The sequence below is a fragment of the Gorilla gorilla genome, chromosome 1, assembly GCF_029281585.2.
Source record: "Gorilla gorilla gorilla isolate KB3781 chromosome 1, NHGRI_mGorGor1-v2.1_pri, whole genome shotgun sequence".
Lineage (NCBI taxonomy): Eukaryota > Metazoa > Chordata > Mammalia > Primates > Hominidae > Gorilla > Gorilla gorilla.
In genome coordinates this window covers 24,995,421-25,019,547 of record NC_073224.2, presented here as the reverse complement: position 1 = coordinate 25,019,547, position 24,127 = coordinate 24,995,421, and the positions used below count along the sequence as shown (strand labels likewise).

Here is a 24,127-nt window from a genome sequence, read left to right as displayed (position 1 = left end):
AGCCCCAGTTCTGCAGTCTGTTTCCAGTCCTTAGTTTTCTTCTATATCACTTTATTACCATCTGACATTCTGTACTTTGTTCATTCATTTTGCACCCCCTTTTCCCTATGAGAATGTAAACTCCTTGAGGGCAGAGATTTTTGTCTGTTTTTTTTTTTCTTCTAATTTTATATCCCCAGCACTTAAAGCAGTGCAAATCTTATGTTGGGCCTCAGTAAATAGGCTGAATTAATGAATAAGTGAATGGAAGATAGATGCAAATAAATTATTCAGAATGAAATCTAAAGAGACAATGGGATAATAAATATTAAAGAGAACTTAAGATACCTGGAGAATAGAGTGAGAATGTCTAATACATCTAATTGGAGTTGTAAAAGAATATAATAGAATAGGGAAGAAGCAGTATTGATTTCTGCAGATGAGTATGAAGAAAATAACCTAACAGAAAAGTGAATCAAAGATATAAATAGACATTTTACACAAGAAGAAATATAAATGTGTCATAAAACATATGAACATTGTACCTTCTTAGTGCAAATAAGAAAAAAGATAACCTTTCATGCTAACTAGGTTGGCAAAAATTAAAGCATAGATTAATATTAAATATTGATGAGGATATGGGCTGGCACAGTGGCTCACACCTGCAATCCCAGCACTTTGGGAGGCTGAGGCAGGCAGATCACTGGAGGCCAGGAGTTTGAGACCAGCCTGGCCAACATGGTGAAACCCTGTCTCTACTAAAAATACAAAAATTAGCTGGGCATGGTGGCATGTGCCTGTAGTCCCAGCTACTCGGGAGGCTGAGGCATGAGAATCACTTGAACCCAGGAAGCGGAGGTTTCAGTGAGCCAAGACTGTGACCCTGCACTCTTGCTTGGGTGACAGAGTGAGACTCTGTCTCAAAAAAAAAAAAAAAAAAAAATTCATGAGGATATGGCTCAACAGTAACTCCCATTCATTGTTGGGGGGCTGGTAAATTGGTAAAACTGTTTTGGAAATTATTTTGCCATTTCCTGAAAAAGCTGAACATATGCTTTCAACGGTTCCATTCCTAAGCATATAACCTGGAGAAACTCTTTTTTTTTTTTTTTTTCTTTTGAGACAAGGTCTTGCTCTTTTCCCCAAGCTGGAGTGCAGTGGTGTGATTTTGGCTCACTGCAACCTCGACCCCCTGAGTTCAGGTGATCCTCCCATCTCAGCCTCTTGAGTAGCTGGGACTACAGATGCTCACCACCAGACCTGGCTAATTTTTGTACTTTTGTAGAGACAGGGTTTTGCCATGTTGCCCAGGCTGGACTCAGTTCTCCTGTGTCCGCCTCCCAAAGTGCTAAGATTACAGGTGTGAGTCATTGTGCCTGGCCCAACCTGGAGAAACTCTTGCATGTGTTTTTACACCAGAATATGTGTCCAGAAACATTTGTGTAGCAATGTTCTTTAGCCAAATCTGAAAACAATCTAAATTTGGATTGTGGTAATTTTCTATTGCTGTTGTGACAAATTGCCACAAATATGATGACTTAAAAACAACATAAATTTATTATGCTGTAGTTCTGGGGGCCAGAATTCTGAAAATGGGATTTACAGGGTTAAAATCAAGATGTCAGCAAGGTTGCATTTCCTTCTGGAGGCTCCTTTTCAAGCTTCTAGGTATTGTCATGATTTTTGGCTTATGACCTCTTTATTCCTTCATGTTCAGAGCCAGCAGTATAGCATCTTCCAGTCTCTCTCTGACTCTGACACTCCCGCCTTCCTCTCTCATAAAGAACTTTGTAACTATACTCGTCTCACCTGAGTAATCCAGTATACTCTTTCCATCTCAAGATCCTCAAATTAATCACATCTTTGAAGTCCCCTTTGCCATGCAAAAATAATATATTTGCTTATTTCAGGAATTAGGGACATCTTGGGGATGGGGCATTCTGTCTACTGTATGCATCAAGAGTAGAATGGATAAATTATGATATTCTAATAAAATGTAACACTTGCAACAGGGAAAATGAATGAGGTGCTACAAACCTCATCATCATAGATGCCATAATAAAGTGTTAACAAAAGAGGCACATCACAGAAAAATTCACACATTAGATTCCATTAATATTAAAGTTCAAAAATGGGGGAAAAAACCTCAAGCATATAGTTTAGGGATACGTTACCAGAAAAGGAAAAACTGATAACAAAAACAAGATTTATTTCTACCTTTAGGGAGAGGGAGGTAGATGTAATTAAAGAGGAGCTTAAAGGATACTGGCAGTACTTATTTTTATTTTTTTCCTAAGATTCAGGGGGTACATGTGTAGGTTTGTTACATGGGTATAGGGAATTTTTCAGCTCTTGTCCCCCTCTCTCCTCACCTTTTGGGGTCCCCAGTGTTGTTTCCTTCCTTATGTTCATGTATATTCAGTGTTAGCTCCCACTTACAAGTGAGAACTTGCAGTATTTGATTTTCTGCTTTTGCATTAATTCACTTAGGGTAATGGCCTCCAGCTGCATCCATGTTGCTGCAAAGGACATGGTTTCATTTTTTTAAAACGGCTACTTAGTATTCCGTGGTGTACATGGACCACATTTTCTTTATTCCATCCACCGTTGATGGGCACTTGACTACGTGATGATTGCATGACTTCAGTACTGTGAATAGTGCCGTGATAAACGTTCAAGTGCAGGTGTCTTTTTGATATAATGATTTCCTTTGGGTAGATAGATACCCGGTAGTGGGATTGCAGGGTCAAATGATGGTTCTACTTTTAGTTCTTTGATAAATCTCCATATTGTTTTTCATAGGTGTTGAACTAATTTGCATTCCCACTAACAGTGTATAAGCATTCCGTTTTTCCCACATCCTTGCCAACATCTGTTTTTTTGTTTTACTTTTTAATATGATACTGGCAGTATTTAAAAAGTTTTTGGTGATACACAGGTTTCTGTCTCAGTAGTCTTTTAAAGGTTACAGATATGTACATGGCAACTTTGTTAACCCATCCCCTACCACAATTAAAATGTTTTAAAGAAGTAAAATATGGTGCTTTATAAACTAAAAGTCAACAATTTAAGAAAAATTTATAAGAAAGAACAAAAAACCTCAAGCATATTGTTTAGGGATGCATTACCAGAAAAGGAAAAATTGATAACAAAACAAAAACAAGATTTATTTCTACCTTTAGGGAGAGGGAGGTAGATGTAATTAAAGAGGAGCTTAAAGGATACTAGCAGTATTTATTTTGTTATTTAATTTTATATGTATATATTATATATAAAGAACAATCACTAGATAAAATATTTTTAAAACCTAGAGAGCTTTTTGGTTTGTATTTTTTTCCTATTTAGGGGCTATGATTTGAAGTCTTTACAAACATATTTCAGACTGGCTGGGGAGGAAGGAAAAAATAGAACTCGCAGTCTTGTAAGTAGTAAGTGAGAGCAATGGAATGAAATTTGGGAGTTAGTGACAGGATCCTAGTGAGTCGGACAGCAAAGTAAATGTAACTCTAGAGCCAAAATTCTTGGTAACGATCACTTATCTCAAGATAATATAGCCCTAACTCTGTTGAAGGGAGTCTGGGGACACATTTATACTCCTAGGGAGAGAGAATGAGAATGAAACAGCTTGCAAGGACTGGTTTCCATTTTCTGATCATTACTTGCATATATTCCTCCTATGGACCATATAAATAACCTTTAACAGGCTGAGACCCATTTTTTGTTCTTTGAAAATTTTGGTTGTTAGTTCATATGCAGTTGCAAGAAATAACACAGAAATCCCATATACTCTTTATCTATTTATCCCAATGGTAACATCCTGTAAACATGTAGTACAGTGTTATAATTGGGACATTGACAGTGATAGAATCTACTGATCTTGTTCAGATTCTCCCAGTTTTACTTGTTTTGTTTGTATGTGTATGTATTAGTTCCATATAATTTTATCACATACATAGGTTCATGTGTTCACCATCACAGTCAAAATACTGAACAGTTTTGTCACCACAAATATTCCTTCTGTTGCCCTTTTATAACAACACTATTTCCTTCTTACCCTACCTACCCCACCGTCCATCCTCTACCCCAGTCCCTAATCCCTGGCAACAAATAATATGCTTTCCATTTCTAAAATTTTTTCATTTAAAAAGTGTTCTGTAAATGGAATCATATAGTGTGTAACCTTTTGGCTTGGCTTTTTCATTCAGGATAATTCCTGGAAGATAAATCCAGGTTGTGCATATCAGTCAATGAGTTCCATTTTTAATTTAGCCGAAGATTGTGTTATGGAATTTTGGGACTCTAAATTCACTTTGTAAATACCAATTTCTCTTCTTGGATTAGCAAATAATCTTTGAATAGTGGATAAGATCATAGATTTTAAAGTCTGATAGATTGGGAATAAGTTCCATCTCTACTTTGGAAAAATTACTATAAGGTTGCTAAACCTTAATTTCCTTATATGTAATATGAAGATTATAATACCTCATTCATGAAATACTTTTAAAGAAGAAATGAGATAATATAAAGCTCTTAATACTGTGCCTATCATGTAAGTGTTCCATAAATGGCCACCTAAAGGAAAGATAAAAGACATGGGTTACTACAGCAATATTATTACAGTCTGTAACTTCTAGGTTAGTTTGGGAAGATATTGCTTTGGTATTCCAGTGGCCACTTGGATTTCATATATGTTTAAGTAGAGGAAGGAGAATTCAATACTCTTCAAGTGCTAAAGAAAAATGTTCTTCCAAATGGGTATAGCTGATCTTTCTATTGTTTTTTATTTCATTGACCACAGTAAAAAGTACGTTGACTGCTTTAATGTTATATCTTAATCAGCAAGTACCGGCTAACTTGAATGAATAAATTACATTTTTATATAATAGTGTAGATTTGTTAAGGTTGAAACATCAGTAGCTTACATATTTTAAATTATGTAAATTGTAGGTCACTGGAGTTCTGGATGATTGCTTGTGTGATATTGACAGCATCGATAACTTCAATACCTACAAAATCTTCCCCAAAATAAAAAAATTGCAAGAGAGAGACTATTTTCGTTATTACAAGGTAAGGTTGTAATTTTTTATTCTGTTGATATCAAAGTTTTATATGTGACCTTTATGATCCTTTTGAAAGCCCATTTCAGTTCCTCTCAGCACCTTGTGTATATCTTTCATCACTGAATTTATTATGTATTGCAGTGGAAACCTATTGATCTTTTTAAACAGTACAAATCTTAGCCCCCTTCCTTTGTATGGGGAGTTCCTCATTTTTCAGTTTTGGTTTTTAGGCAGAGACTACTGTCTCTATAGAAGCTGAAAATGCCACAGACTTATTTTGTCAGCCTCTCATAACATAGTTCTGCCATCTGGACTCACCTACTCAGCCTTTGAGTTGTGCTGATGTCAGTGTGCTAGCATTGTTAGTGGAAAGGACCACAGCAGCATCTTTGTTGGACCCCTTTCTGAGAGGGCTGGCAAAACAGGCTGAGGCTTCAAGTAGACCACTACCAACAGTGATGCTCCAGAATTGGTTCTTAAATCTAGTAATAGTCTACTCTAGACGTTTACAAAATAACCGGTGATAGTTTAAAGGCAGCAGCAATCTTTAAATATAGCAGTAAGGCAATATTCAAAAGAACAGTGTTTTAAATTTTAGAACAACATTTTATTTTATTTTATTTTTTATTATTATTACTATTTTTGAGATGAAGTCTTGCTCTGTCACCCAGGCTGGAGTGCAGTGGTACAATCTCGGCTCACTGCAACCTCCGCCTCCTGGCTGCAAGCGATTCTTCTGCCTCAGCCTTCTGAGTCAGAAGGGATTACAGGCGCCCGCCACCACACCTGGCTAGTTTTTGTATTTTTAGTAGAGACTGGGTTTTGCCATATTGGCCAGGCTGGTCTCAAACTCCTGATCTCAGGTGATCCACCTGCCTCAGCCTCCCAAAGTGCTGGGATTACAGGTGTGAATCACTGCGCCCGGCCTAAATATATGTATTTTATTATTTAATAATATATATATGTTTTTGTTTTTGCTTTTATTTTTTCTCTCGAGACAGAGTCTCACTCTGTCGCCCAGGCTGGAGTGCAGTGGTGCGATCTCGGCTCACTGCAAGCTCCACCTCCCAGGTTCACGCCATTCTCCTGCCTCAGCCTCCCGAGTAGCTGGGACTACAGGCACCTGCCACCACGCACGGCTAATATTTTGTATTTTTAGTAGAGACAGGGTTTCACCATGTTAACTAGGATGGTCTTGATCTCCTGACCTTGTGATCCGCCTGCCTTGGTCTCCCAAAGTGCTGGGATTACAGGCATGAGCCACCGCGCCCGGCATTGTTTTTGCTTTTTTTAGAGACAGGGTCTTGCCATGTTTGCCCAGGCCGATCTCAAATTCCTGGCTTCAAGTGATCTATCGATTGATCGATCTATCTATCTATCCATGTGTCTTTTTGTTTCCTAGGCTTACGTCAGCTAAATTAATTTTTTTTTTGTTTTTTTTTAGACAGAGTCTTGCTCTGTCGCCCAGACTGGAGTGCAGTGGCTCCATCTCAGTTCACTGCAACCTCCGCCTCCTGGCTTCAAGTGATTCTTCTGCCTCAGCCTTCTGAGTAGCTGGGATTACAGGCGCCCGCCACCATACCTGGCTAGTTTTTGTATTTTTAGTAGAGACGGGGTTTCGCCATATTGGCCAGGCTGGTCTCAAACTCCTGACCTCAGGTGATCCACCTGCCTCGGCCTCCCAAAGTGCTGGGATTACAGGTGTGAGTCACTGTGCCTGGCCTAAATATATATGTATTTTATTATTTAATAATATATGTATGTTTTTGCTTTTTGCTTTTTTTAGAGACAGGGTCTTGCCATGTTCATCCAGGCTGATCTTGAATTCCTGGCCTCAAGTGATCTCTCTCTCTCTCTCTATATATATATATATATGTGTGTGTATATATATATACTTGTTTCTTAGGCTTAAGTCAGCTAAATTAAATTTTTTTGTTCTAGGCTGGAGTGCAGTAGTGTGATCTCAGCTCACTGCAACCTCCGCCTCCCGGGTTCAAGCAATTCTCTTGCCTCAGCCTCCCGAGTAGCTGGGATTACAGGCGCCCACCACCACGCCTGGCTAATTTTTGTATTTTTAGTAGAGACGAGGTTTCACCATGTTGGCTAGGCTGGTCAAATTAAATATTTTTGATGATTAAAAACTAGTATCTTGTGCAGAAATATGACAAATAAGAGAATTAAAGATTTGGAAACACATCTCTCTTATCAGCACCAGAAATATCCAAAAAAGGTGATGTATGTTTCTCCTCTGTGCAAAATCCTTTAGGAAAGCATATTTCATGAATTTATTTCAAAGAGTAATCTATACCTAAATAAACTATTGAGTGTCTGTTACTCTAGGCATTTTACATATGAATAAGACATGTGCTTCTTTCTTTTTTTTTTTTTTTCCCCGGAGGGGTGCACCGTTCCTCGAAGTACTGCAATACCAGGTCGATGCGAGGAGTGGATGGAGCAAGCTCCTATTCCATCTCCCTACTCCAAAAATCCATGTAATATATTGTTCTCGGGTAGAGGACATATCAGGTATTAACAGATACTTCACTTGATCTTAGCCAAAAGGCCGAGAAGCCATTGGAGAGACAGGTGCTTCTTTAAATTTCCACCACTAAATCTATAAATCTAAGTGCATTTGTAGCTGCTTTCTCTTGTTTCTTTTCTACCATAACATTGAACTATATGAAATTTTTACTTTTATATTTCAAAAATGGTTGAACATGCCAGTTTCATATTGCTCAATGTAATACAGTGGGGGAAGTGTTTCTTGTATCAAAAACCATCTCTTCACAAGTGGTCCAGTTCACATCTCTACATAATGTTATGTCCCTCACTCTTTCACTCCTTCACTTTGGGTTTGTATCTTGTGTTTCTCTATCCCTAGCAGGCTTGGTCAGTAGAAGTACTCAAATATTTGAATGTTTGAATGAATGTCTCGTTTAATCTTCACACCAAAATTTTCTCAATATTAGTCACATTTTTCAAACGAAAAAGTAATAGTTTAGGTATTCCAGGTAGGGTATTTTTGTTGGCTATCAAACAAAACAGAAGTTTTTTAAGAAAAGATATGAAGTACCTAACAAAATTGAAAGACAAGCTGAGGAAACATACTTCAGAAAAGATAAAACTAAAGCTGGAACTAATGACCATTTCCTTTAAGGAACCACTGGGATTTTGTATCAAATTAACTATTTTCCCATATTTTCCAAACTTTATGTAAGAGTTATATTTCTGTCCAGGTACGGTCATATGACCGGTTGGACCAAAAGAAGGAAGGACACCTTGGTTGACAGTCTCATTTGCATGAGTAAAAGTGGAGTCATTGTTTCCCAAAGGGAAATTAGGAACTGTTACAAAAGAAGGAATAATGGAACTTGGATAGGCAAAAGTGACAATGTGGCTCTTGGCTACTCAACAATCTCATTCTTCCTCTTACACATGCAGTTTAAAAATGTTCTGATCAACACAGTGAAATTATTCCATATGAAACCAAAACATGCTCATACCCTCTCACAGAGGAGGGTTAATGCCATGATCTAGTTAATGCATTCAGCTCTAACTCTAGGATATTTGGGTGATATCTATGCCTCTTTTTGTTCTGTCAGCCTATAAAAGAAATAAAAGGAATATACTCTACTCAATATACTCTACCTACAACAGTGGCAAAGAAAGGAAAGCTTTAAAAAGAAAAAGCCAAGAGAAGAGGTTAATTTAACTTATTATTATTTTTTAATTTTAATTTTTTTTTTTTTTGAAACAGAGTCTTGCTCTGTTGCCCAGGCTGGAGTGCAGTGGTACGATCTTGGTTCACTGCAACCTCAGCCTCCCAGGTTCAAGTGATTCTCCTGCCTCAGCCTCCTGAGTAGCTGGGAGTACAGGCCCACACCACTACACCCGGCTAATTTTTATATTTTTAGTAGATATGGGGTTTCACCATGTTGGCCAGGCTGGTCCGCAACTCCTGATCTCAGGTGATCCACCTGCCTTGGCCTCCCAAAGTGCTGGGATTACAGGCGTGAGCCACCATGCCCAACCAAAAAGAAGTTAATTTTAAACCCATGATTCAGCAAGCAAAGGAATACAGGTGGAGGTAACAGTCTGCCTTTATGCAGTTGAGCAGTTGGCTGCTGTAGCTGGTATTTCTAACTTCTCTTTTTTACATCTTATTCCTTTCCTTTATGCAGTAAATATTTATTGAATGATGAGTTTGTGTCAGGTACTATGGATACAGTAGTGAATAAGACAAAACTTTTCTGATAAGAGAGACAAACAAGAAACAAGTAAACAATAAAATATAATTTCAGATGCTTATAAGGTAAATTCTATGGAGAAAAGTAAAGTAGGAGAGAATGAGTATTGGGGAATTGGAGGGTGGGAGAGGTAGGTAGCCCTACATTAAAGAAAGTATTTGGGAAAATAAGGTATTTATGCTAATGTAACATTTGAGCAAAGTCCTACCTAATGTGAAAGAGCCATGAGAAGGTTTGGGGAAAGAACATTCCAGGGAAAAGATGTAGAATACCAAGTAAATGGTCTTGAGATAGAAATAAGCTTGGTGTGTTGAATAGGCAGAAAGCTGGTATAGCTGGAGTGAATGAGAGGGAGAGTTGGAAATATAGGTAGGCACCAGATTTAAAAAACAGTAGGACCGTATTGACCATGTAAGGATGCTGGATTTTATTTTAAGTAGGATAAGAAACTACTGAAGGGATTTTTGTGCAAAAAAGACTGTAAGGGTAGAAGACAAGAAATAGAGGAACCATTTAGGAGACTATTGCGTTAGTTCATATAAAAACAATACAGATTTGCAATAGAATGCTGCAGCTGAAAAATGTAGAAAATGATCAAATTAGGGTTGTACACAAAAGGTAACACCAGCAAGCTTTTCTGATGAATTGAGTGTGAAGTATGATGATAGAAATGAAATCAAGGATGATGCCTAAGTTTTGAGTGCACATATACAAGCACAAATGTACATATATGTAAAATCATGACCAAATAGATTTTATTCCGAGAATGCAAGGATGATTCTTGCGTTGATGTTGATCATCAACAAAATTCAATATGTGCTCCTAATTTTTAAAATAATAAGAATGATGTATATTTCTTAACGTGATGATTTCAGTCCTAACATCAGCATAGCTAACACGTCTTGCATATGGGGAAACACTAGAGGAATTCTCACTTAGGTCAGGAACCAAGACAAGGATACCCACTATCTCCATTAACTGTTGGATATACTACCCAGCACAGTCAAATAAGAAAAAAACAACTATCCAGTGTGATGGCTCTGATTTTAAAAAAAAGAGAAAAAAATAACTAGAGCCATAAAATTTTATTTTACTTTTTTGTGTATAAATTTAAGGGGTACAAGTGCAGTTTTGTTACATGGATATATTGCCTAGTGGTGAAGCCTGGGCTTTTAATGGAACCATCACCCGGATAGTGTGCATTGTACCCCTTATGAAATTTCTCATCCCTTACTCCCCTCCCACCCTTCTTTTTTTTTGGAGACAGTCTCACCTTTGTTGCCCAAGCTGGAGTGCTGTGGTGTGATCTCGACTCACTGCAATCTCCACCTCCTGGGTTCAAGTGATTCTCCTGCCTCAGGGCTCCCAAGTAGCTGGGACTACAGGTGTGTGCCACCATGCCTGGCTAATTTTTATATTTATAGTAGAGATGGGGTTTCACCATGTTGGCCAGGTTGGTCTTGAACTCCTGATCTCAAGTGATCTGCCCACCTTGGTCTCTCAAAGTGCTAGGATGATATGCATGAGCCACCATGCCTGGCCCACCCCACCTTTCTGAGTCTCCAGTGACTATTACTCCACATTCTATGCCCATGTGTACACATTATTTACCTCCTACTAATAAGTGACAATGGAGAGGCATACAGATTTTAAAGGAATAAGTATAACTATTTCCATTTATAAATGAAAAAAGTTGTCTGGGCATGGTGGCTTCTGCCTGTAATCCCGGCACGCTGGGAGGCTGAGGCAAGTGGATCAGTTGAGGCCAGGAGTTCGAGACTAGTCTGGTCAACATGGCAAAACCCTGTCTCCACTAAAAATACAAGAAACTAGCTGGGCATGGTGGCGTGTGCCTGTAATTCCAGCTACTGGTTGGGGGGCAGGCAGAGGCATGAGAATTGCTTGAACCCAGGAGATAGAGGTTGCAGTGAGCCAAGATCACACCACTGCACTCCAGCCTGGGTGACAGTGAGACTCTGTCTCAAAAATAAGAAAATGTAGTTACATGAAAAAAGTTATATGTAAAAAATGCAGAAGAATCAATAATAAAAACAATAAAACATATGTTAATATAGCAAGCCATAAACTTGATATACAAAAAGTAAGTATCTTCATAAATAATAACCATTTAGAAGTTATAACAGAAAGGAAACCACCATTTACATTAGCAATGAAGCCAGGCATGGTGGTGCATGCCTGTAGTCCCAGCTACTTGGGAGACTTAGCTGGAAGTATCGCTTGAGCCCAGGAGGTTGAGACAAGCCTAGGCAACATAGTGATACTACTGACTCAAAAAAAAAAAAAAAAAAGCAAACAAAATAAAACAAAAAATATATTAGCGATAAAACAGATAAGCTATATAGGAATAAGTACATCAAGAAGTATGCAAAACCTAAAGGAGGAAAGCTTTAAAACATTCTTGAAAGACACAAAAGTAGATTTGAACAAATGGAAAGATATACTTTGTAGCCTAACAATTTTAATTCACCCCTAGTTAATATGTAAATTTAATGTGATCCTAATAAAAATACTGAATTTTGGCCTGGTGCAGTGGATCACACCTGTAATCCCAGCACTTTGGGAGCTGAGGTGGGTGCATCACTTGAGGTCAGGAGTTCGAGACCCGCCTGGCCAACCTAGTGAAACCCCATCTCTACTAAAAATACAAAAAATTAGCCAGGCGTGGTGGAGTGTGCTTGTAATCCCAGCTACTTGGGAGGCTGAGGTGGGAGAATCGCTTGAACCTGGGAGGTGGAAGTTGCTGTGAGCCGAGATCATGCCACTGCACTCCAGCCTGGGTGACAGAGCAAGACTTCATCTCAAAAACAACAACAACAACAACAAAACTGAAGTTTTTGTTTATTTTCCTGGAGCTAGACAAGTTGTCACAGGTTAGGTTCTCTGGGAAGCATATGCTGAGACAGTGATAAGTGTACAAGAGCTTAGTTAGGGAATACTCTTGGGACCAACAGTTTGGGGAAGGCAGGGAATCAGGATTGGGCAAAGGGAGATGTCAAGCTGTGATGCAGCCTCAGTGGAAACCTCAGGTAAGCCTGTGGGGAATTCTTAAGATGGAATAACCCTTCCGAGTTAGTCGTCCCCATTTGGCGTGAGAGGTCTAGGCCTTTATATCTCTCCATCAGTTGGTCATTGGATGAAGGCCACCAGAGGAAATAAGGATCCAATCTTGGGTAAGGTGGTTCTTTTCACCCGAGCTTGTCTACCTGCAACATTTCCACAACTGAGGTAATTACATCCCCTTTATTCTTGAAGGGTGATCTGAGTAGTATGTTACAGTGTCTACCACAGTCCACTCCTTGCACCATGTATTTCTGTTGCTGAATTTAAAAATTAGCTTTAAATTTAGCAGCTTAAAACAGCAGGGCTGGGCATGGTGGCTCACGCTCGTAATCCCAGCACTTTGGGAGGCCGAGGCTAGTGGATCATTTGAGGTCAGGAGTTCAAGACCAGCCTGGCCAACATGGTGAAACCCCATCTCTACTAAAAATACAAAAAAAATTAGGCAGTAGTGATGTGCAACTGTAATCCCAGCTACTTGGGAGGCTGAGGCAGGAGAATCACTTGAGCCTGGGAGGCAGAGGTTGTGGTGAACTGAGGTTGCACCACTGCACTCCAGCCTGGGCAACAGAGTGAGACCCTGTCTCAAAAAAACAAACAAAAAAAGACTGAAAAGATGCCATTTCAGGAAGACCTACCTAGATAGTGTGAGAAAGCAAGCAATGTGGATACCTGGGGAAAGAGCATTTTTGTATGAGGTAAGGATCCAGTTTCATTCCTGTGAATGTGAATATCTAGTTTTCCCAACACTTTATTAAAGAGACTATCCTTTCCCTGTTGTGTGTTCTTGGCACTTTTGCCAAAAATCAATTGACCATACATACTTGGGAGTCTCAGGTTTATTTTTGGGCTTCCTAACTTGTTCCATTGGTTGATGTGTCTATTTTTATGCCAGTACCATGCTGTTTTGATTACAGTAGCTTTGTAATATATTTTACAATCACAGTGTGCACCTTTGGATTTTTTGCTCATGATTGCTTTGGCTATTCAGAGTCATTTCTGGTTCCATACAAATTTTAGGATTGTTCTTTGTTTGTTTGTTTGTTTTTGTTTTTGTTTTTTGAGACAGAGCCTTGCTCTGTTGCCTGGGCTGGAGTGCAGTGGCACAATCATAGCTCACTGTAGCCTTGAAAACCTTGTACTGACCTCAACTGATCCTCCCACCTCTGCTTCCTAAAGTGCTGGGATTACAGATGTGAGCTGCTGTGTCTGGCCGTATTGTTTTTTATGTATCTGTAAAGAAATGATATAGGGATTTTGATAGGAATTATATTGAATCTGTAGATCACTTTAGGTGATATGGACATTTTATCAATTTAATTCTTCCAATCAGTGAATATGGGATATCTTTCCACTTATTTATGTCTTCAGTTTCTTTCATTAGCATTTTAGTTTTTAGTGCATAGATCTTTCACCTCCTTGGTTAAAGTTACAACTATTTCATTTCTTGATGTTATTGTAAATATGATCTTTCAATTTTGGGGGGGATTGTTCATTGTTAGTGTGTAGAAATGCTATGGACTTTTGTATGCTGACATCGTAACCTGCAACTTTGCAGAATTTATCACCAGTTTATTACTAGATTTTTTGGTGGAGTCTTTAAAGTTTTCTCTCTATGAGATCATGTCATCAGCAAACAGACATTTTCATTTCTTTTTCTATATAGATGTCTTTTATTTCTTTTATCTTGCCTTATTGCTCTGACTAGAACTTCCAGTACTATGTTGAATAGAAATGGCGAGAGTGGGCGTTCTTGTCTTGTTTCTAATCTTAGAGGAAAAGCTTTTCAGTTTTCACCACTGAGTATGATGTTAGCTGTGGGTATATGACCTTTATTATGCTGGGGTACATTTTTTCCATACCTTATTTTTCAGGGGTAGTTTTTATCATGAAAGGATGTTGAATTTTGTCATATGTTTTTTCTGCATCTATCAAAATAATCATGTGGCTTTTGTCTTTAATTTGCTTAATGTGTATTATTTTTATTGATTTATGTATGTCAAACTACTCTTGCATCTCCAGGATAAATCTCACTTGATCATGGTGAGTGATCTTTTTAATATGCTGTTGGATTTGGTTCACTAATATTTTATTAAGGATTTTTGCATTTTTTTCATCAGGGCTGTTGGACTGTAGTTTCCTTTTTTTTTTTTTTTTTTTTGTAGTGTCTTTGGCTTCGAAATCAGGGTAAATACTGGCTTTCTAAAATGAGTTTGGAAGTATTACCTTCTCTTCAATTTTTTTGAAAAGTTTAAGGATTAGTTGCTGTTCTTTATATGTTTGGTAGAACTCAGCAGTGAAGCCATGAGGTAGGTCCTGGTCTGTCTGTCTTTTTTTTTTTTTTTTTGAGACCAAGTCTTGCTCTGTCGCCCGGGCTGGAGTGCAGTGGCACAATCTCGGCTCATTGCAACCTCCATCTCCTGGGTTCAAGTGATTCTCCTGCCTCAGCCTGTTGAGTAGCTGGGATTATAGGCCCATGCCACCACACCCAGCTAATTTTTGTATTTTTAATAGAGACACGGTTTCACCATGTTGTCCAGGCTGGTCTTGAACTCCTGACATGACCTCAGGTGATCCACCTGCCTTAGCTTCCCAAAGTGCTGAGATTACAGGCATGAGCCACTGCGCCCAGTGCCTCGTCTTTCTTTGATAAGATACTTTTTATTGAATCAGTTTCCTTAATTATTATTGGCCTATTCAGATTTTCATTACTTCTTTACTCCAGCTTTGGTAGGCTGCATGTTTCTAGTAATATCTTCATTTCTTCTAGGTTATCCAATTTATTGGAATATAGTCGTGATTAGTAGTCTCTTTTTCTTTGATGTCAGTTGTAATGTCTCCTCTTTAATTCTGATTTTGTTGGCATCTTCTCTTTTTCTTTGTTAGTCTAGCTAAAGGTTTGTCTATTTTGTTTATCTTTTAAAAAAAACTTTGGTTTCATTGATTACTGATTTCTAGTTTCATGTTAGTGTGGTCATATAAGATACTTCGTATGATTTCAGTGTTCTTAAATTTGTTAAGACTTGTTTTGTGGCCTAACATGCTCTATCCTGGAGAATGTTCCATATGCACTGAGAATAATGTATATTCTGTTACTGTTGTATGGAATATTCTATAAATATCTGGTAGGGCCATTTGGTCTAAAGTGTAGTTCAAATCCAGTGTTTCCTCATTGATTTTTTTTTTCTGTCTAGGTGATCCAATGTTGCAAGTGGAGTATTGAAGTCTTATTGTATTGCAATTTATCTCTCTTCAAAGCTATTGATATTTGCTTTATATATTTACCTTTTCTGAAGTTGGGTGCTTATATATTTAGTTTTTGTAACTTCTTGATAAATTGACCCCCTTATCATTTTAAATGACCTTCTTTATCTCTTTTTACATGTTTGACTTAAAGTCTATTTTGTCTGACATATGGATAGCTACCCCTGCTCTTTTGGTTTCTAGTTGCATAGAACATCTTTTTCTATCTTTTCAGTCTGTGTGTCCTTAGAGGTGAAGCAAGTCTTTTATAAACAGCATATAGTTAGGTCTTATTTTTTAATCCATTCGCCACTTTTAATCCAATCCACTTTTGATTGGATAATTTAATCCATTTGCATTCAAAGTAATCATTGATAGGTAAGGACTTACTACTGCCATTCTGTTAATTGCTTTTTTTGTTAATCTGTAATTCGTTTGTTCTCTCCTCCTCTCTTGCTGTTTTCCTTTGTGGTTTGATGATTTTTTTGTAGTGGTATGCCTTGAATCTTATCTTTTCTGCAACTACTAAAGGTTTTTGCTTTGTAGTTACCATGAGACCTACATACATCTTGTGTTAGTAGCAGGCTGTTTTCAGCTGATACTGACTTAACTTTGATCACTTGCACAAATGCTATACTTTTACTTGCCTCCCCGCCCCAATTTGTTTTTAAGGACATGTCTTATATCTTGTATAGTTTGTATAGTGTATTATAGCTATAGTTATTTATTTTTAATATTTTGTCTTTTAACTTTCCTATTAGATATATAATTGATATTTACACCACCAGTAGAGTATAATAGTGTTCTGAGTTTGTATGCTTACTTTTACTAGTGAGTTTTATGTTTTCTAATTTATTTATTTATTTGTGTTTGAGATGGAGTCTTACTCTATCACCCAGGCTGGAGTGCAGTGGCACGATCTTGGCTCACTGCAACATCCGCCTCCCGAGTTCAAGTGATTCTCCTGACTCGGCTTCCCGAGTAGCTGGGATTACAGGTGCGCACCAGCACACCCAGCTAATTTTTGTACTTTTTTAGTAGAGATGAGGTTTCACCATGTTGGCCAGGCTGATCTCGAACTTCTGGCCTCAAGTGATCCACCCGCTTCGGCCTCCCAAGTTGTTGGGATTACAGGTGTAAGCCCCTGCGCCCAGCCATTTTCGTATGTTTTTAATATTGCTAGTTGGCAGCATTTTTCTTCAGCTTGAAGGATCCTTTTAGCATTTCTCATAAGGCAGGTCTAGTGGTGATAAATTTCCTTACGTTTTGTCTGAGAAAGTTTTTATTTCCCCTTTTGTTTTTGAAGAACAGGATCACTGGATATAGTATTTTTGGTTGACAATTTTTTTTCTTCCTTTTCTTTCGGCTTTTTGAATCTAACATTGCACTCCTTTCTGGCCTACAAGGTTTCTGTTGAAAATTTTGCCTATAATTTATTGGAAGTTCCCTTGTTTGTAACACCTCACTTTTCCCTTGCAGCTTTCAATATTTTCTCTGTCTTTAACTTTTGACAATTTGATAATAATGTCTCTTGGTGTGTGAGTCTCTTCGGATTCCTCCTATCAAGTTTTCATTGAACTTCCTGGATCTGGCTGGGTTGTTTTTTTTTTTTTTTTTTTGCTTTGTTTTTCTTTTTTTTTCTTTCTCTCTCTCTCCTTCTGTCCTTCTTTCTTTCTTTCATCATAAGCAAGCTAACAGGAGGGATCTGGCTTTCTGTTTCCTTCCCCAGACTTGGAAAGTGTTCTGCCACTTTTTCTTTGAATTTTTTTTGTCCCTTTTTCTCTTTCTTCTCCTTCTGGTACTCTGATAATGTGTGTAATTCTGCTTGGTGGTATCCTATGAGTCCCTTAGACTGTCTTCACTCTTTTTCATTCTTTTTTCTTTTTGTTCCTCAGATTGGATGATTTCCATTGAACTGTCTTCAAGTTTGCTAATCCTTTCTTCTGCTTGATCTAGTCTGCTGTTGGACCCCTCTATTGAATTTTTTTAGTTTGGCTATTGTGTTCTTCAGCTCAATGATTTCTGTTTGATATTTTAAAAATATTTTCTACCTCTTTGTTGACATTCTCAATTTGTTCATGCATCACACTCCTTACCTCAGTGAGCATCTTTATGACTCCTTCTAAATGTCCTGTTAGGTAAATCACATATCTTCATTTCAGTAGGGTTGGCTTCTAATTGAGATTGTCTTGTTCTTTTTTTTTTTTTTTTTTTTTTTTTTGGAGCATATTTCCCTATTTCTTCATTTTTCTTAACTTAAGGCACATAGAATGCTGTCCCTTCTGTTTAGGCTTCAGGAGGTTTATTCCTTATTTGCTACATAGGCTTCTAGATACTGGCTTGTTAGAAGCCAAATCTGCAGGGAGTTGCTGGAAAGGCTGCCAAGATTTTGGCTTGAGGAACTGGAATAATGGAGTTGCTGTTTACTCAGATGGTGAGTATTACTAGAAGGAGTAATTCTTCATTTTTCTTAACTCTGTATTGGTTTCTGTGTATTATATAAAAGAACTACCTTCTCTAGTCCTGTTAGACTGGTCTTATGTAGCAGGTGTTTCTTCCCAATCAGCCTAGGCAGTATTCTAGTTCCTCAAAACTTTGTGCTTGTCCAGCCTGCTGTCTCTGTTCTTAGTGGCCTCCAAGAAATTAGAGTCAAGTTGTACTATTGCCTTGAGAGAGGTGGTATAGAAGCCATTCCCTTGGGATATGACTAGAGATATTGGGATGTTAGATGTGTGCTTTGGTTTCTTCTTTCCTTGCGGAGAAGCTGAAAGCCAGAGTTTATCTCCCACTGATTCTGCTCTGCACCAAAGAGAGCGTCTGAGGCAGATGCCTGTATTCTTGATCTAACTGGTGACTTTTTAACTTGGAAGAGATAGCTGCTGAATATTTATTTGCAAGTTTAAAAGTCACCTGTTTGTTCTCTGTGGTCTAGGAGACTCAGGAGTGTAGGGCTTCATCAACTCCCAGAGCTAGATGATTTAGCAGCCTATCCCTCCAGTGAAGGCTGTAAAAGTTGGGGTTCTTGATGTGTTCAAAAACTATTTTCATGGAGAGTTTGAAGACCTGGAATTATTGCCAGAGCCTGTAGGGAAAAAGGTGCAGGAAGCCCACTCTACTTTTTGGGCCAGCAGGTCTCATGCGCCCCTAGCAGGGGGAGACGTCTGATCTGAAGCTATTACTGAAGCATGCCAGGAGAAAGGCACAGGGAATGCTGACTTTCCTTTTCAGGAATGGGGAGGTCCCCCGCCTCCTTCCATTGAGAGATTGTGAGAGTTTGTCTCTAGAGCACATGGAGGCAGAAGGCATGAGAAGTGCTGTCCCTTCCATTCGTGGTGGCAGAGATTTCAGAGTTGGGATTGTGTCTGGAGCAAGCCAGGGAAGGAGGTGCAGAGAGTGCTCACTCTCCCGTTCAAGCAAGAAGTCTCACATGCACCTTGCAGGGGTAACCTTTTGGTCTGGAGTTCCCTGAAGCAAGCCAGGGAAGAAGACACAGGGAATATCCCCTTCTCTTTCTTGTCATGGAGAGGTCCCCTTGCCTCCTTCTAATGAGAGGTTGCAGAAACTTATCTCAGGAGCAAGCCAGGGAAGAAAGCGCAGAGGGTGATGTTCCTCCTGTTCTTGCTGGCAGAGGCCTCCAACCTTTTTCCAAGGAGAGAGTGGATGGCTGGGATTAGCGCCTGAAGTAAGCCAGGGGAAGAAGGCACATAGAGTGCTGTCCCTTCTGTTTAGGCTCAAGGAGGTTTATTCTTTATTTGCTACATGGGTTCCCAGATACTGGCTTGTTAGAGGCCAGAGCCTCAGGGAGTTGCTGGAAAAGCTGCCAAGATTTTTGGCTTGAGGAACTAGAATAATGGAGTTGCTTTTTACTCAGATGGTGAGAATTTCTAGAAGGAGGAGGTGCAGTTTTGGATATGTTAATTTTGAGGTACCTATGAATGCCTTGTCCAGGAAGAGATAATCCAGGAAGCAGGTGGGTATACAGGCCAGAAGCTTAAGGGAGGTGTCCAGGCTGAGAACTTGCAGTCCCCAGATGTGCCATGCTGTTTTAAGGTTCTTTGTTTATGCACATCCTGCCCCACTGCCTATAAATCTCCCTCAAACGCTTCTAGTCATACCCATTTTACATATTACCAAAAGTCAGAGTTGATCACCCTCTCCTCTATGTTGCCAATCTACCTATTTTTGCCTTCTTCTCTGTAATATAGATATTGTTTACTTAACCATATTAATTAGGTGTCTACTATGTATTATACCACTGTTCCAAGCACTAAGGATAAGATGATGCAAAATTCTGATCCTTATGGTGGGAGGTGCAGACAATAAGCAGATAACATTCAGGTAGTGATAAGTGCCACAAAAGAATGTAAAACAGTATGTTGGGGTAGAGGTTGCATACTGAGCACTACTTTAGCAAGCCTGGCCAGGAATGGTCTCTCTGCTTAGGTGTGATATGTGAGAGAGACTTGAATGAGGTGAAAGAGTGAGCCGTCATAAGATCTGGAGGAACAATAATACAGGCAGAGAGGACAGCAAATATAAAGACCTTGAGGCCGGGCATGGTGGCTCACACCTATAATCTTAACACTGGGAGTCTGAGGTGGGTGGATGGCTTGAGCCCAGGAATTCCAGCCCAACCTGGGAAACATAGTGAGACCTTGTCTCTACTTAAAAAAAAAAAAAAGAAAAAAAAATTATCCAGGTGTGGTGGTACATCTGTGGTCCCAGCTACTTGGGAGGCTGAGGTACAAAGATCACCTGAGCCCAGGAGTTCGAGGCTGCAGTGAGCCAGGTTCGTGCCACTGCACTCCAGCCTGGGTAACAGAGCAAGACTCTGTCTCAAAAAAGAAAAAAAAAAAGATCGGCCAGGCACGGTGGTTCATGCCTCTAATCCCAGCACTTTGGGAGGCCAAGGCAGGCGGGTCACCTGAGGTCAGGAGTTTGAAACCAGCCTGGCCAACATGGTGAAACCCTGTCTCTACTAAAAATACAAAAATTAGCCAGGCGTGGTGGTGGGCACCTGTAATCCCAGCTACTTGGGGGGCTGAGGCAGGAGAATCGCTTGAACCCAGGAGGCAGAGGTTGCAGTGAGCCAAGATTGCACCATTGCACTCCAGCCTGGGTGACAGAGTAAGACTCTGTCTCAAAAAATAAAAAAAAATAAAGATCTTGAGACATAGGGAGCATGGTATGTTCCCAGCAAGGCCAGTGTGGCCAGAGGAGCATAATAGAAGAGGTCAGAGAGGTAGGCCAGAGACCAGGTTATGGAGGGCCTTGTGGAGCTTGCTGCAGAGTTTATAAATTCTAAGGGTGATGGGAAGCCACAGGAAGGTTTTGAGGAGGGATTGATATGATCTGATTTGTTTTAAATAGATAACTGTAGTTGCTATATGGAAATAGAAGTAGAATCAGGGAGACTATTGCAATAGTGTAGGCAAGAGGTAGGTGGTGACAAATGGAAAAATGAATTGTTTGATGGGGAACAAGGAAAGGGAGGAAAGAGAATAAAACGTAGATTTTGGCATGGGCAATCTGCAAGTCCTATTGAATTACTGTCTTCCTGTAATGTGTAGAATAGGAAAATCCAGCTTTTTTACCATGGTTAAAATGTCCTGCATGACTGTCCCTTGTTTACCTCCATCCTCGTTCTCTGCCACCCTCCCCCTTCTACATTAAATGTCAGCCCAACTGGTGTTTTTTAGTTCACACAACTGCCCAGGCTTTTTATTGCCTTATCCAAATGCACACTTTCTCCATCCTAAAATATTACCGCCTCAGAGGCCTCCATCCGCTAGCCTCACTATTACAGTTCTCTGGATTTTCTTTGTAGCACTGACTACAACTCATACTAAACATACAAATATTTAATTTGTTTCCTTCAATAGATTTTTAAGTTCCAGAGGGATAGGGGAGTTCTTTTTCTGTCCATTTTTCCCCCATAGCCTACCCAGTGCCTGACACGTAGTTGGATGCTCAGTTATTATTTGTTGAATAAATGGGTGCATGAGAGAACTGTCATTAATAAGATAACATTAGGAGGCTGGAAGACATTCAGGTAGTTCTAAATGCTTTCTCTGTCACCCAGTCTGGAGTGCAATGGCATGATCTAGCTCATTGCTGTCATTTTAAATTCTGAACCTTATAGGTGCCACAAGGATAGGAAGTATTCCTTCTTATTCACCACCATGTCACTGGTGCCCAACACAATGACACTTTGAGAGCACCCCATAACTATAATATGAGTTTACTAACTTTGTTCTTTCTTTCAAGGTTAATCTGAAGCGACCTTGTCCTTTCTGGGCAGAAGATGGCCACTGTTCAATAAAAGACTGTCATGTGGAGCCCTGTCCAGAGGTATAATAAATAAAATAACAGGGCAAAGCCAATTTTCTCTTGGACTTTTAGAAAAGCATAACCTCTACTTTATTTCAGGCTAATGTCAATGGATTTGGATGTGTCAGCAAATTCATATGCTCTCAGCTCTCTCCTTTAGAACCAGATTATTGAAGATTCTATACTTGACACCAAAATGGGTTTGAAGACACTTGTATCCAGTGATACTGATGATCAAATATGGAAATATAGTCTTATTCTAAAATGGAAGGAAAATCAGAGGCCTGTTCTAGGATTGGATCTGCAGTTGTCTTTTATTTCATGCTTTATTGAATCAGCATCTTGTTTCATAGGAAAAAAAAAACAAAAACAAGCTACTGGACCCTATATTTCAAATTTATGGTGATTTAATTGGGGAAATTTCAGGCTTAGAATTAGATTTTCACTTGGCCTTGTTACATTTACATTTAAAAAAAAAAACCTATACTTAATACCAAGAGAACGCTACATTTTAGACTTTGATTTTTGTTATCTAACATAATTAATTATATTCCTCTCCTTCAACAGTAATTAGTTGTAAGCTTTGTTTTCCTTTCACTTTCTGCTTTTCTTACCTAATCCGTTAGTCTAGTTTGTTGTCCTTAAAAATCTGTACCAATGTCCTTCCTAAAGGGAACATTCTTTAAAAATTTATAATATTCAGTTTCCTTTAAGAATAAAATATGTATTAAGTATTTTGTTTAAAGTTCTGTTTGATAAAACGGTTGTAATAATTCAGATACATTTATTAAAGCCTAACACTAATTATTGGCCTTGTGAAAAAGAATGTTCCAGCTACATGCAGTTCTCCCATTGGTAAACCCTAGATTAGATTGGTAAACTCTAGGTTAATCATGTGGGCCAAAAAAAGCTTTCTAGTAATCCAAAATTGCCTACACTTTATTAGAGCAGAAGTTAAAATTGCACATAATACATTGCAAATAATTTTGAACTTTCAGAACTTTCTTTTCTATGGTAACAAAGTTTGTGGAAGGAAGTGATTGTCAGTGTTTTCAACCTAAATTATATAAACTATAAAAAATGCTGCAATAGTTATTAGAGCTGCTTTTGGCTTTCTTACTTTGTGTATGTCATTCAGTTTTCTATACTTTGATTTATAAGTCTGTATATTGGGATAACACTTTTACTTTATGAGATAGTGTGAAAACAGAATTTGAGTGAGTGTATATTTGCCCCTCATAGAGTAAAATGCTTGATGAAATAGAGCAATGCATTGACAATTCGTGAAGAAATTCCAAAAAAAAAAAAGATCACTTAAACAATTTTTTGTTTTTCTTGTTTTTTTAAGAGTAAAATTCCGGTTGGAATAAAAGCTGGGCATTCTAATAAGGTAAGTCCCTCCTCTTCCTTGAGTGTTTCTGCTTTACATTGTGAAACTTACCATTTACTGACTGACAGTGGCTGTAGTAAAGAACCATATTATGGTTAGTTGGGAATGGAGACATTTTGCCTGAGAATTCCAAATCCCTAACTCTTGCATCAAGCAGATAGATTGTACATTTCTAGATTCTTTTGAAATTGCTTCAGTACTGTTTTTGGAATCTCTGGAACAACTATTAAATGTAACTATAGTGTCAGATCCCCTAGTCAGCAGGTGTTTTATCACATAGCTATTTTTAGTCTTCTGTTTCAACTAGTTAGCCTGGCAGGTTCAGAATTATATTGTATAGAGTAAATAATTATCAAGATATTTTGAGCAGAGTACTTTCAGATGGTATTAAGATATTCATTTTTAATGATTGTCCTTGTCCTCTTATGAGAGTATTATAATTTATTTTGCCATTGATATGTTTTTAGAGAACCGTTTATTTCCTGTTTTTCACTACTGCGCATCCATAATAAAGATCATCATACCCTCTCTCTCTGTCTCCTTCTTGTGCCTCCTTTGCATTTTCTTCTTGCTCTCTCTCCCGTGTAATCTTTTGTTTTTACTTCATTGTATTTATTTTTGCTTCAGATCTGAAATAAATAAAACCATAAAAAAGCAGTGGAAACCCCCTCAGCTCTTTCCCAGTTCGTTCTACTTCCTTCCTCCCAGAGCTAACCATTTTTCTGAAGTATCCTTCTGTGATTTTATATTCTTATTGCAGGTGTATCTACATGTAATATATTTTACACTTTTATTGCATG

At 38.6% G+C, this 24,127-nt stretch overlaps 1 protein-coding gene and 1 pseudogene across 1 annotated transcript in view; one reads left to right on the top strand and one right to left on the bottom strand.

The window, feature by feature from the left end:
* The window catches only part of ERO1B (endoplasmic reticulum oxidoreductase 1 beta), a 66,680-nt gene that overhangs the window by 7,184 nt on the left and 35,369 nt on the right, over positions 1 to 24,127 (top strand). The window contains exons 2-4 of the mRNA XM_031001240.3: positions 4,927 to 5,046; positions 21,875 to 21,958; positions 23,286 to 23,327. Of these exons, the coding sequence (XP_030857100.2) occupies positions 4,927 to 5,046; positions 21,875 to 21,958; positions 23,286 to 23,327 (246 nt within the window). The remainder of the gene's footprint in view (positions 1 to 4,926; positions 5,047 to 21,874; positions 21,959 to 23,285; positions 23,328 to 24,127) is intronic.
* LOC115932042 (uncharacterized) lies at positions 7,435 to 7,614 on the bottom strand (annotated as a pseudogene).